The sequence below is a fragment of the Helianthus annuus genome, chromosome 4 (assembly GCF_002127325.2).
Source record: "Helianthus annuus cultivar XRQ/B chromosome 4, HanXRQr2.0-SUNRISE, whole genome shotgun sequence".
NCBI classification, from domain to species: Eukaryota; Viridiplantae; Streptophyta; class Magnoliopsida; order Asterales; family Asteraceae; genus Helianthus; species Helianthus annuus.
The window spans coordinates 52,859,688-52,873,054 of NC_035436.2; the positions used below are offsets into that span (position 1 = coordinate 52,859,688).

Genomic DNA, 13,367 nt, shown 5'->3' on the forward strand with positions numbered 1-13,367 from the left:
ATACGCAAATATGGTACTATTTTGTATTTTCCATATAATCTGTCATTGTTGTTCATAAGGTCGGCCCAATCATTTTGGTGGGCTAAGGCAAAGTAAAACATGAGGACTTTTTTTCGAAAAAGTAACCACTATTTGAGAAAATCCCTCCTTTACCAGGATTCAAAATTACGATATCTATTTGACATTCTCCTATATATTAATTTCTCAATGAAATGAACAGTAAAAATAAATAAATATTAAAAAGAGTATTGAATGAAAAGTAAATGAATAGTATGGTACCGGTATCAAATTTACCAAACTGGGTGTATTTTCGGTATCCGTTCGGCACTGGTATTCATCGGGTTTTACCCTCATATACCGATGTCATACCAGTACCGACCGTATCAAGCCGTACTGTACCAGGTATATTCGGTAACGGTACCCATTTTTGGGGATTTCGGTAAAGGTATTTTCGGTACCGGTTGGTACCGAGCTCATCAAATCCTGTAGCAACGTACCAATGCAAGTAATTGCACAGTTTAGATTACTTTTCATACACACAGTAAGGAAACTGTATTTCATTTGAATGAGGTTTTATATACACAACAACTTATTTTGCTTTATTTTTTGTCTTTTTACATAATGAATGAATTGTAGCATGTAAAATTAAGTTGGATATTTAGATTATTTATGAGTAAATCGTATCAAATCCTGTAATCAAACCGGTATCGTATCGGTACCAAATTTACTATACCAAATCATTTTCGGTACCAATTTGGTACCCACCTTTTGGCGTTTTCAGAATCGTTACTTTCGGTTCGACACCGGTCTAGCACCATACCTATATTTATTGATTTTTACCTTCAAATACCATACCGTATTGTACGGAGCATTTTCGGTGCCGGTACCTAATTTCGATAATTTTCCGGATCAGACACTTTCGGTGCCGTTACAGGTACCGAGCTCATCCATATTTTAACGTGTTAGCACCCTAATAACTGAACTGAAAACAACCGAATTTTCAACGTGTAGGACGTGTGGGTCCTATTATTATATATTAGGTTATTTAAAATCGTTTTTTTAGGACGGATTGACTATCCTTTTCACGACTTTTTTATTTATGTTTTAATATTCGGTATCTGCTTGCCGTTACTAACACGCGTTTGCAGTCATTGGGTCTCGCCGCAACGCGCGAACGGAAATTTAACTAGTTTACTTAAAGAAAGGGTGGATATGAGGAAAATTTTCCATAATGAATATTGAATAGGATGTGTCTGCATTAAAGAAAAAAAAATAAATGCATATAACCTTTATATACTTCATTATGTTTTTAAATGAAGTTGCACCATAAAATGGATTTAGTACAGTAGTGTGAAGTTTAATGGTTAACATTAAAAAATGGAGAATCGGGAACCTTGTATTTAACATGTTAAATATATCTTAAAGATTCAATTTAAAATGCTAAAAATCATTTTTTTTGAAAGGATTGATGTGCTAGACAGCTAGTTAAATTAAATTTATCACAATTCGTAACATAGGGTGGGGTTCTAGAGTGAACACTAATGTATTTGCAAACTGAGTGAACAAATCATGGCCATTGATCTACACACGTGTATGGCCAGAATCTCATCATCAAACCGTAAAATATACTAGTGTATTTCAACATCAAATCCTGGCCATTCATCTACACACGTGTATGGCCAGGACTAGTTCACTCAGTTCGCAAGCTACACTAGTGTTCACTTTTGAACCTAATCCTAGTAACATATACCAGATATTCACACAAAAAAAAAACAAGCACAACACAAATATCAATTAGAGTAAACTGCCATTTTGGTCCCTGAGGTTTGGTCACTTTTACCACTTTAGTCCAAAACTCAAACTTTTTAAATCTGGGTCCCTGCGGTTTCACTTTTATTGCCATTTTGGTCCAAAAATTAAATCAGCTGATATTTGGCTAATAAAATCCTGTTATTTTGTCCTTTTCCTCAGGGGCAAAACAGTCAATATAATTTTATTATAACACATTATTAATTAAATTAATGAAATCAGCTGATATTTGGCCATTTTGCCACTGAGGAAAAGGACAAAATAACAGGATTTTATTAGTCAAATATTAGCTGATTTTATTTTTGGACCAAAATGGCAATAAAAGTAAAACCACAGGGACCCAGATTTAAAAGGTTTGAGTTTTGGACTAAAGTGGCAAAAGTGACCAAACCTCAGGGACCAAAATGGCAGTTTACTCTATCAATTAATTAAGCGCTAAGGGCTTCAAAAACAAGCAAAGTATTTCACAAACTTCAACTAGGGAATTAGAGCCTAACCATATAATTCAATTGGCTATTAGAGAAATAGTAATTAATATACCTTAATTTTGAATCGAAGACCTTCTATTTGGTCACTTGTTCACCACTCAACACTCAACGGCAACAGCTTTAGAACTTCGTCTCAAACGCCTTTAATTTCTGTCACCAGAAAAGTGTAGATTAGCGATCATCTGCTGAGGCAGAGTACCGGTCGATGTGCAGTGCTTCTTGTGAAGTGTTGTGGTTGGTAAATATTTTAAGAGAGTTGGAAGTTAAGATAGAACTTCCTGTTACTCTAAAATGTGATAATAGTGCAGCTATTGCTATAGCTGATCCTATGTTCCATGATAAAAAAAAGCATTTCGAGGTTGATTATTTTTCTTGCGAGAAAAAATTGCATCTGGTGTTATTAAAACAGTTGGAATTAAATCTGAATCCCAGCTTGCAGACGTGTTTACCAAAGGTTTATTACTAAGAAGTCATGATGAAATGTGTAATTCTTTAGGACATACAAACTTGTTTAAACATTTAATCTGAGGGGGGAATGTTAAAATAAGTAATATTTCAGTTTAAATGTTTTTTTATATTTTTTACTTTTGTTTACTTATAATCTGCCTTTTATGTTTGCGAGATTTGGACTTATAACAATCGCTGGGCTTCCGGGTTGCTGCTGGGCTTTATTGGATGCTTTATTGGATTGCTGGGCTTCCGGATTGTTGTTGGGCTGTGGTTGGGTCCTTTTTATCGCTGCTGATGTCTGATTTAAGAGATATTCCAGTTTTCTCTTGGCTTATCTTTTACGCATTATTGTTCTCTCTCTCTCATAAGTCTGATTCGTGAGTTAGGAATTTGATCTTTCTGTAAAAGATCATCCTGTTGATGATTTTGTTCGTCTAGTATATCTGTCAATCTTTGATGATTGATTAGTTTCGTAGTTGTTCGCTTTGTAAAACTTTCGGTATAAAGTTGCTTTTCACACTTAGAATTTTGAACAAAGAATGAATCATATGAATAAATAGATTAATGTAGATAATTTGTGGAAGAATAATGAAAGACTTCATCTTATTTAAAAGATAAGGTCAAAAGATGATTCAGATAATTTGTGGATGTTGAATGATTAGCGACTCTTTTGGTTCCTTCTCTCTGTCTGTGTGTTAGTGCCATTACAAACAATGATTTTGATTTCTTTCACCGAGTCTTGTAACTCGCAATTTCCGCCTAATAAAGAAAACCTAAAGCTTACTTGGTTACTCAATAACATTAAATCATTATCCATAAATCATTATCTATCGTAGTCCAACCCAAATACTCTATATAATTTTTTTAAACCTAGAGAACCTCGTGATTTGGAGCCCTAAAATCCAAGCCTTAAAATACTTAAGATTGGACGGGGGCCTAATTTTGCACGAGTATAACAGTAACATGAGAGTATGCGACTTAAAATATTATTTTAAAGACTACTCTATAATAAAATATCTTAAACTTTATTTCATAATGTACGTTGGGCTTGAGTTTAGCCCATTAGGTTGGGGAGAATCAGGAAGTAAAATTTGAAATTATACGAGCCAATACGGGAGTTGGAACATGATGAGTTCCTCAACATTCTTTTCACCGGCGATGAAGAATCCGAGCTGCCAACGAATAATCACACCACCGGCTTTTGGGGTTAGCAATTCTTTTCATCATAATGATCATAAAGTTAACTTTTGTTCATGTTGTTTGAAACCGATCTTCGACATCGGTTATTTTTGTTTCTCCACACACCCACTGACGCACAACTTCTACTGATTGATTACCGATTATTTAAAGCTCTGATGTGGTTAATATTTTACTCGGTAATCTTGAAGGTCTTTGTTCATGTTATTTGAATCGATCTGCAGAAGCTCTTGTCTTTGTTGGAGTCTTGGGGTTTGATTTTAAAGCTTTGGATTGCACATCTGTTTTTCCTTCCTTTTTTGTATATGTTTTTTGAGCTTTGAAATTTTTAAGGTTATGAGTTAGCTCCTTTGATCCAGGATGCATTTGATGTTCGTTTGAGGAGGCATATTACTTTTGCTAAACGTGTGGATAAACCATTTAGTTTAATCTACTCTGATAAGTACAAAGGCCCTAACTCAGTTTGTGAAAGTACCCCCAGCAAACTTTCAACTTATAGAATACTTGAACCCGGAATGATTCTTCTCGAGAAATACGTCAGCATCAAGGACCAGGTTTCTCTTTTTACTTGTAAACCTTAATATACAGTAAGAACGTTAACATGTTTATTTATATGTGAAATGATTTATCCATTGCTTACAAGAAAATAATAAAATATAACATAAAAATTAACTGATTTTCATAGTATTATAAAGGAAAATTGTAAAACCGAACGGAATCATTGCTAAAACCGAACAATTTTTAAAAACTGATAACCGATTTGAAACGTGGACGCCTTTTACCTCTTTTTATACACTTACAAATGTTGTTGTTGTAATCTTTCTTATGCTTGTAGATTGATATAATATATGAATGTGAAAAGTGGGCGAAAAGTGGGTTTTTCAATCATTGTGATCACCAAAATGGAGCAAAATGTGAAGTAATGAATATGTGTTTTGGTCGAAATTGGGACCCCAACACAGGGTATAAGGAACGTTATAGAAGTGATGGTTCCGAACCACCACAGATTCCATATGAACTTGTTTCGTTGGTTAAAGCCGCAGTTCAAGATGCCCAAGCCATTCTAAATGATCTTCCTTCAATGCACCCGGATATTTGTTAAGTCAATTACTATCCAGCCAATGGTTTCCTTCACCTTCATCAGGTTAGTTTTAAGTTTTAGTTTTTACGCTCGCACCATAGTCACATGGTTCGCGGTACGCTCCGGTACGGGAACGTGGTACGACATCGCAATTCCCTACGTCCCTAAAATCCGGTACGAAGGGGGTAGGCTCATTTCGGATCGTTTCGGTACGATGTACCGTATCATGCGGCACGATGTACCAATTAAACTAAGTGCTACTATGGATCATATTTTATAAGTAACTTCAAATTTCAAAACAGATTACATAACCAAGTGCTATTATAAGTTTAAGTATAAAATGTAAAGTAGTGAAGATAGAGAGGGTTAAATGTTAAAATACACAAACTAATTTAATTTTACACTTTTTATATAAACTTTACAAGTTTTAGGGATTAAAGGTGAACTAGTAAAAGATAGAGGGACTAAAAGTTAAAACACCTAAACTTATTATATTAAAACCCTAGAAGGCTTAAAACGCAGGAAGCACCGCTGCTATTCCTAGTTTCAGGCAGAAATTGTTTTTTTCTGTCCGACTTTCCATCTTCAGGTTTGGTTCGACGTTCCAACGTATTTGTGTACACGTTCCGAATTCAAGCAAATCGCGATCCCGATAGCACGTAACACGATTGAATTGATGAGTTGGGAACGTCAATTTTAACTTCGAAATCGCGATCCGGGTCGATCCGGGATCGCGAACGTACCGCGATTGGGATCGTTCGAACTGGATCGGAGATCGTGGCTCAACTAGCGAATTATGTGACTATGGCTCGCACACACCGCTATGAATGCGTCTTATCTTTTGCTCAAGTTTGAACATGGAACCTCCCATTTAAGAGATATATATGGCTCTACCAAGTGTGCTAGCCCCACATTGTCCTTAAAATAAGCTCTTTGACACAACTTATATAACCTTTATAGACCCATTTGTAGTTAAATTATCTAAAATTTTGAATTATGTTTGAACGTAGGACCATGATGAGAGCTCTGATAGTCTGAGACGAGGGTTGCCTGTGGTTTCCATCTCTATTGGCGAGTTTGCAACATTTCTGTATGGCGATACTAGAATTAAAAAGAAGTTAAAAAGGATTTTTTTGTATTCTGGTGATGTATTGATATTTGGTGGCAAGTCTAGACTTATTTATCATGGGGTTAAGCAAATCTCTCAATACAGGTCTCCGGTGCCATTAGTAACAGAATTCGGTCTTAGAAATGACCGTCTATCCCTTACTTTCAGACAGTTTTAATCATGCTCTGTCTTTCTAGAATTGCGTTGTTTAGGATTTTTTTTTTCTCTCTTCTCCTTGGGATTATGTTATTAATCTTTATTTGAGTTTCGTAATGTAATTTCGTTGATTAGAATTTCTGGTTTCGTCACTGTTTGCAAGTCGATTCCATAAGGCGTGCCTCCAACGATGTACATTATATAATTTTGTATGGCACATGCGACCTTTAAGGGGGGCACTTTTCCTATGCCTTACGTCCAGGCGTCACACAAGCCTCGTGAGTCTTCAATGCAAGTTGTCATAGGTATTCAATGAACACATCTCCATAGGCATCATCATCACTAACGTGTTAATCATCTTCGCCGATTGCCCTAAGGTCAAGTATTTACAAGGGTTCACATGTGAACTCAAGTTTGTATGTGAACACATCTTTCATCATGACTAGGTGTATTTATGTGTTCATTTGTGAACTCATTCCCTTCATATTAGAACATTGGTTTTACATCTTAAAACTAATGGGTCCCTCTCAATTTGTTAGTTAGGGCTAACAGGACCAACTACATTTATTGGCCCAGTTCAAGAATTATGTCAATAACATTGATAAATATAATTGTATGATTCTTTTTATATCTAATCATCTTATAGTTCTACTTCTAACAGGGATGATTGTATGATTAACCTTTTGGATATCTATAGGGTAGTGAAAAAGCTTAATATTTATTTTTGACTCAGTTAATTGTAAATTCAATGTATATTAACATTATTTGAGAAACTTTACAAGTCCGAGTCTTCATCAGATGTTAGCGGTAGCGGTGCTGTTGAACAAATGTTCTGAAATAGTTGTTCATGATTCAATGTCTTTGGGGAGAGTTTGGTTCAATCTTTTGCTTATTTCTTGATCAGTGGATCATGTTATGGCTCTTGAATATCGTTTGTTCTTTTGTAGGTCCAAAACAGAGATAAAAAGTTAACCTATAGAAATCTATTTAGAGCTAAATGGTTGTTCAAGACAAAAAAAATTTAGATAAACAAAGACCAAAAAGAAGCCAAAAGGCAAAATTAAACAATAAACTTTCTACTTGTAGTTTGATGAATTTCTACAAGATATATAACAGAAACAATCTTACCTACCATATAATAAAATAATAATCATAAAAAATCATTAGAACAGTCATTTTCCTAGGGGAGGTTATCAAGTTCAGATCTATAGCCATGAGATACACATATACTTGGTTGCGTATCTGCAATTACTCGTGTATCAAGTATCAACTTAACAGTAGATATATAGATGAATATAAGCAACAATGTAATTTCATTTAACACATGGTTTTGTACTATTATGTAACTTGTTCATGCATGAAAAATACTTTTTTATTTTCTCTATAATCAGAACACCTCCTATGCGTGCCATGCATACGCAAATATGGTACTATTTTGTATTTTCCATATAATCTCTCATTGTTTTTCACAGGGTCGGCCCAACCATTTTGGTGGCCTAAGGCGAAGTAAAACTTGAGGGCTTTTTTCGAAAAAAGAACCACTATTTGAAAAAAACCCTCCTTTACCCGGATTCAAAATTACGATATCTATTTGACATTAAATTAAATTTATCACAATTAGTAAAATAGGGTGGGGTTCTAGAGTGAACACTAATGTATTTGCAAACTGAGTGAACAAATCCTGACTATTGATCTACACACGTTTATGGCCAGGATCTCATCATCAAATCATAAAATATACTAGTGTATTTCAACATCAAATCCTGGCTATTGATCTACACACGTGTATGGCCAGGATTAGTTCACTCAGTTCGCAAGCTACACTAGTGTTCACTTTTGAACCTAATCCTAAATATCAATTAATGCTAAGCGCTAAGGGCTTCAAAAACTAGCAAAGTATTTCACAAACTTCAACTAGGGAATTAGAGCCTAACCATATAATTCAATTGGCTATTAGAGAAATAGTAATTAATATACCTTAATTTTGAATCGAAGCCCTTCTATTTGGTCACTTGTTCACCACTCAACACTCAACGGCAACAGCTTTAGAACTTCGTCTCTAACGCCTTTAATTTCTGTCACCGTAAAAGTGTAGTTTCGCGATCATCTGCTGAGCCAGAGTACCGGTCTATGTGCAATGCTTCTTGTGAAGTGTTGTGGTTGATAAATATTTTAAGAGAGTTGGAAGTTAAGATAGAACTTCCTGTTACTCTAAAATGTGATAATAGTGCAGCTATTGCTATAGTTGCGAATCGTGTGTTCCATGATAAAACAAAGCATTTCGAGGTTGATTTGTTTTTCTTGCGAGAAAAAATTGCATCTGGTGTTATTAAAACAGTTGGAATTAAATCTGAATCCCAGCTTGCAGACGTGTTTACCAAAGGTTATTACCAAGAAGTCATGATGAAATGTGTAAGTCTTTAGGACTTACAAACTTGTTTAAACATTTAAACTGAGGGGGGATATTAAAATAAGTAATATTTCAGTTTAAATGTTTTTTTTATATTTTTTACTTTTATTTACTTATAATCTGCCTTTTATGTTTGCGAGATTTGGACTTATAACAATCGCTGGGCTTCCGGGTTGCTGCTGGGCTTTATTGGATTGCTGGGCTTCCGGATTGTTGCTGGGCTGTGGTTAGGTCCTTTTTATCACTGTTGATGTCTGATTTAAGAGATATTCCGGTTTTCTCTTGGCTTATCTTTTACGCATTATTGTTCTCTCTCTCTCTCTCTCTCTCTCTCTCTCTCTCTCTCTCATAACTCTGATTCGTGAGTTAGGGTTTTGATCTTTCTGTAAAAGATCATCGTGTTGATGATTTTGTTCGTCTAGTATATCTATCAATCTTTGATGATTGATCAGTTTCGTAGTTGTTCGCTTTGTAAAACTTTCGGTATAAAGTTGCTTTTCGCACATAGAATTTTGAACAAAGAATGAATCATATGAATAAATAGATTAATGTAGATAATTTGTAAAAGAATAATGAAAGACTTCATCTTATTTAAAAGATAATGTCAAAAGATGATTCAGATAATTTGTGGATGTTGAATGATTAGCGACTCTTTTGGTTCCCTCTCCCGTCTGACTGTGTGTTATTGCCATTACAAACGATGATTTTGATTTCTTTCCCCGAGTCTTGTAACTCGCAATTTCCGCCTAATAAAGAAAACCTAAAGCTTACTTGGTTACTCAATAACATTAAATCATTATCCATAAATCATTATCCATCGTAGTCCAACCCAAATACTCTATATAATTTTTTTAAACCTAAAGAACCTCGTGATTTTTGGAGTCCTAAAATCCAAGCCTTAAAATACTTAAGACTGAGTATAACAGTAACATGTGAGTATGTGACTTAAAATATTATTTTAAAGACTACTCTAAAATAAAATATCTTAAACTTTATTTCATAATGTACGTTGGGCTTGAGTTTAGCCCATTAGGTTTGGGAGAATCAGGAAGTAAAATTTGAAGTTATACGAGCCAATACGGGAGTTGGAACATGATGAGTTCCTCAACATTCTTTTCACCGGCGATGAAGAATCTGAGCTGCCAACGAATAATCACACCACCGGCTTTTGGGGTTAGCAATTCTTTTCATCATAATGATCATAAAGTTAACTTTTGTTCATGTTGTTTGAAACCGATCTTCCACATCGGTTATTTTTGTTTCTCCACACACCCACTGACGCACAACTTCTACTGATTGATTACCGATTATTTAAAGCTCTGATGTGGTTAATATTTTACTCGGTAATCTTGAAGGTCTTTGTTCATGTTATTTGAATCGATCTGCAGAAGCTCTTGTCTTTGTTGGAGTCTTGGGGTTTGATTTTAAAGCTTTGGATTGCACATCTGTTTTTCCTTCCTTATTATATGTTTTTTGATGTTTGATATTTTTAAGGTTTTTAACATTATCAGTTAGTTCCTTTGATCCAGGATGCATTTGATGTTCGCTTGAGGAGGCATATTACTTTTGCTAAACGTGTGGATAAACCATTTAGTTTAATCTACTCTGATAAATACAAAGTCCCTAACTCAGTTTGTGAAAGTACCCCCAGCAAACTTTCAACTTATAGAATACTTGAACCCGGAATGATTCTTCTCGAGAAATATGTCAGCATCAAGGACCAGGTTTCTCTTTTTACTTGTAAACGTTAATATACACTAAGAACGTTAACATGTTCATTTATATGCGAAATGATTTATCCATTGCTTACAAGAAAATAATAAAATATAACATAAAAATTAAATGATTTTCATAGTATTATAAAGTAAAATTGTAAAACCGAACGGAATCATTGCTAAAACCGAACAATTTTTAAAAATTGATAACCGATTCGAAACGTGGACGCCTTTTACCTCTTTTTATACACTTACAAATGTTGTTGTAATCTTTCTTATGCTTGTAGATTGATATAATATATGAATGTGAAAAGTGGGCGAAAAGTGGGTTTTTCAATCATTGTGATCACCAAAATGGAGCAAAATGTAAAGTAATGAATATGTGTTTTGGTCGAAATTGGGACCCCAACACAGGGTATAAGGAACGTTACAGAAGTGATGGTTCCGAACCACCACCGATTCCATATGAACTTGTTTCATTGGTTAAAGCCGCAGTTCAAGATGCCCAAGCCATTCTAAAGGATCTTCCTTCAATGCACCCGGATATTTGTTCAGTCAATTACTATCCAGCCAATGGCTTCCTTCACCTTCATCAGGTTAGTTTTAAGTTTTAGTTTTTTACGCTCGCACACACCGCTATGAATGTGTCTTATCTTTTGAGTTCTGACAACGCTGGTCGAGTGGTGAGATGCCGACTCGATTGAAATTTTTGTATGTAGTTTTTGGAAATTTCATTATATATTTTATGTTTCTTAAATTAAAAGAACAAAAAATATCTTTATTTAAAATCATGTTTTATCGCAGTAAAATAAAGTAAGTTCAAGTAAAAGCAAACAATAAAATATAATCATGCGTATGAGTTGAAAAATAGCTGATTTTTGACACAACTTATATAACCTTTATAGACCCATTTGTAGTTAAATTATCTAAAATTTTAAATTATGTTTGAACGTAGGACCGTGATGAGAGCTCTGATAGTCTGAGACGAGGGTTGCCTGTGGTTTCCATCTCTATTGGCGAGTGTGCAACATTTCTGTATGGCGATACTAGAATTAATAAGAAGTTAAAAAGGATTTTTTTGTATTCTGGTGATGTATTGATATTTGGTGGCAAGTCTAGACTTATTTATCATAGGGTGAAGCAAATCTCTCAATACACGTCTCCGGTGCAATTAGTAACAGAATTCGGTCTTAGAAACGACCGTCTATCCCTTACTTTCAGGCAGTTTTAATCATGCTGTCTTTCTAGAACTGCGTTGTTTAGGATTTTTTTGCTCTCTCTTTTCCTTGGGATTATGTTATTAATCTTTATTTGAGTTTCGTAATGTAGTTTCGTTGATTAGAATTTCTGGTTTCGTCACTGTTTGTAAGTTGTCATAGGTATTCAAATTATGAACACATTTCCATAGGCATCATCATCACTAACGTGTTAATCATCTTCGCCGATTGCCCTAAGGTTACAAGGGTTCACATGTGAACTCAAGTTTGTATATGAACACATCTTTCATCATTTGCCTTAAGACTAGGTGTATTTATGTCTTCATATGTGAACTGATTCCCTTCATAGTAGAACATTGGTTTTACATCTTAAAACTAATGGGTCCATCTCAATGTGTTAGTTAGGGCTAACAGGACCAACTACTTTTACTGGCCCAGTTCAAGAATTATGTCAATAACATTGATAAATATAATATAATTGTATGATTCTTTTTATATCTAACTATAAAATCTTATAGTTCTACTTCTAACAGGGATGATTATATGATTACCCTTTTGGATATCTATAGGGTAGTGAAAAAGCTTAATATTTATATTTTTTGACTCGGTCGGAGAGAAGAAAAGGGGAAAGGGAAAGGGGTGGGGTGGGTAAAAGGTTAGGTTTTTTTATTAATTATTAAGGGTACTTTTGTAATTTCACATCCACTTAACATAGAAAACAAACTGAAGTTAGACTCAGGGACTATCCGGGAACAAAAAAATGAAAAGTTGGGGACTATTCAGGTAATTTTACAAACTTGGGGACTATAGGTGAAAAAAGGTGAAACCACAGGGACTATCCGGGCATTTTTCTCTTATCGATATTTGAGAAACTTTCCAAGTTCAAATTGCTACAGTAGCATTTGTTTTGAACCCTTTTTGATAAACTGGTACAAAATACTAAATATGTGCCAAATATGTGCCATCGGGAAAGGAATCGCCAAGTACTTAGATTGTGTCACCTGTCACAGTTATGTTCTAGTGACAAACTTGTAAAAGATTCGGCCAAAATAAGGATCCTAACTTTTTGAGGCCTAAAGCGAACTATTTTTACACGCTAATTGGACCCGTGTTTTAAAAAAGAAAGAGAAAATTACGAAAGAGGCCAAGAAAAGCGTTGACTTACGAAAATAGCCATTTCACGCGTCCTTGGAGCAGGTCTTCCCACATCTTATGCGTCCGCCTGTAACGTATTGACACGTGGCAAAAAGTAAGGTGATGCGTCAGCCGCCAGCGCATCATGTCCAAAAAGTATGCTGATGCGTCTGGCTCAGCTGCATCCGGAGGCGCATGTGTGGCTGGCTGTGGCTCGTTGAGTAGCTCGTTTGGAGGAGCCATTGGACGCATCAGGTGGCCTCGGTATGCGTAATTATATACTTTTCTGTTTTTTCACATTATTTTTATCACTTTGTTATGCGTAATTATATATTTTTTAATTGAAATTTAATTTTTTCCCACCTACTATATAATGCAACAAAAATAAGTTTTGTTGAGGGTATTTTTAAACATTTTGTCTGTCTCAATACATGCAACCAGTAAAATAAAATGCTAATTGCAATCTATCCGGCTTTCGATAGTCTTCAAATAGAAATGAAGATGTTTCCATATGTTGAAGATGTTGAAGATGACGTTTTTCTGAGCTTTAGAGGTCCTAGTATTTATGGGTGATGGTACCTGTCACTAGTGACGGAAGTGAT

At 34.9% G+C, this 13,367-nt stretch overlaps 2 protein-coding genes across 3 annotated transcripts; both read left to right on the top strand.

Moving 5' to 3' along the window:
* The first annotated feature begins 3,839 nt into the window (after nucleotides 1-3,839).
* LOC110936688 lies at nucleotides 3,840-6,436 on the top strand. The gene is made up of 4 exons (XM_022179105.2): nucleotides 3,840-3,953; nucleotides 4,304-4,498; nucleotides 4,780-5,088; nucleotides 6,036-6,436. Exons 1-3 carry the CDS (start codon nucleotides 3,873-3,875, stop codon nucleotides 5,044-5,046), a joined length of 543 nt encoding a protein of 180 aa, XP_022034797.1. The 5' UTR covers nucleotides 3,840-3,872; the 3' UTR covers nucleotides 5,047-5,088; nucleotides 6,036-6,436.
* A 3,324-nt stretch (nucleotides 6,437-9,760) lies between these two features.
* LOC110936687 (alpha-ketoglutarate-dependent dioxygenase AlkB) lies at nucleotides 9,761-11,663 on the top strand. Of its 2 annotated transcripts, XM_022179104.2 has the most exons (5): nucleotides 9,774-9,872; nucleotides 10,055-10,115; nucleotides 10,229-10,423; nucleotides 10,702-11,010; nucleotides 11,370-11,663. In XM_022179104.2, exons 2-5 carry the CDS (start codon nucleotides 10,065-10,067, stop codon nucleotides 11,643-11,645), a joined length of 831 nt encoding a protein of 276 aa, XP_022034796.1. In that variant the 5' UTR covers nucleotides 9,774-9,872; nucleotides 10,055-10,064; the 3' UTR covers nucleotides 11,646-11,663. The 2 variants fall into 2 exon arrangements, with proteins under 2 accessions (XP_022034795.1, XP_022034796.1); XM_022179103.2 differs by lacking the exon at nucleotides 10,055-10,115 and having other exon boundaries at nucleotides 9,761-9,872.
* The last annotated feature ends 1,704 nt before the right edge of the window (nucleotides 11,664-13,367 follow it).

Excerpts from the sequence above, each read along its gene's own strand:
- LOC110936688 (XM_022179105.2), top strand. The coding sequence starts at position 3,873 with ATGATGAGTTCCTCAACATTCTTTTCACCGGCGATGAAGAATCCGAGC. Across the intron at positions 3,954-4,303 it reads TCACACCACCGGCTTTTGGG|GATGCATTTGATGTTCGTTT; the intron begins GTTAGCAATTCT and ends CCTTTGATCCAG. Across the intron at positions 4,499-4,779 it reads ACGTCAGCATCAAGGACCAG|ATTGATATAATATATGAATG; the intron begins GTTTCTCTTTTT and ends TTATGCTTGTAG.
- LOC110936687 (XM_022179103.2), top strand. The coding sequence starts at position 9,792 with ATGATGAGTTCCTCAACATTCTTTTCACCGGCGATGAAGAATCTGAGC. Across the intron at positions 10,424-10,701 it reads ATGTCAGCATCAAGGACCAG|ATTGATATAATATATGAATG; the intron begins GTTTCTCTTTTT and ends TTATGCTTGTAG. Across the intron at positions 11,011-11,369 it reads GCTTCCTTCACCTTCATCAG|GACCGTGATGAGAGCTCTGA; the intron begins GTTAGTTTTAAG and ends GTTTGAACGTAG.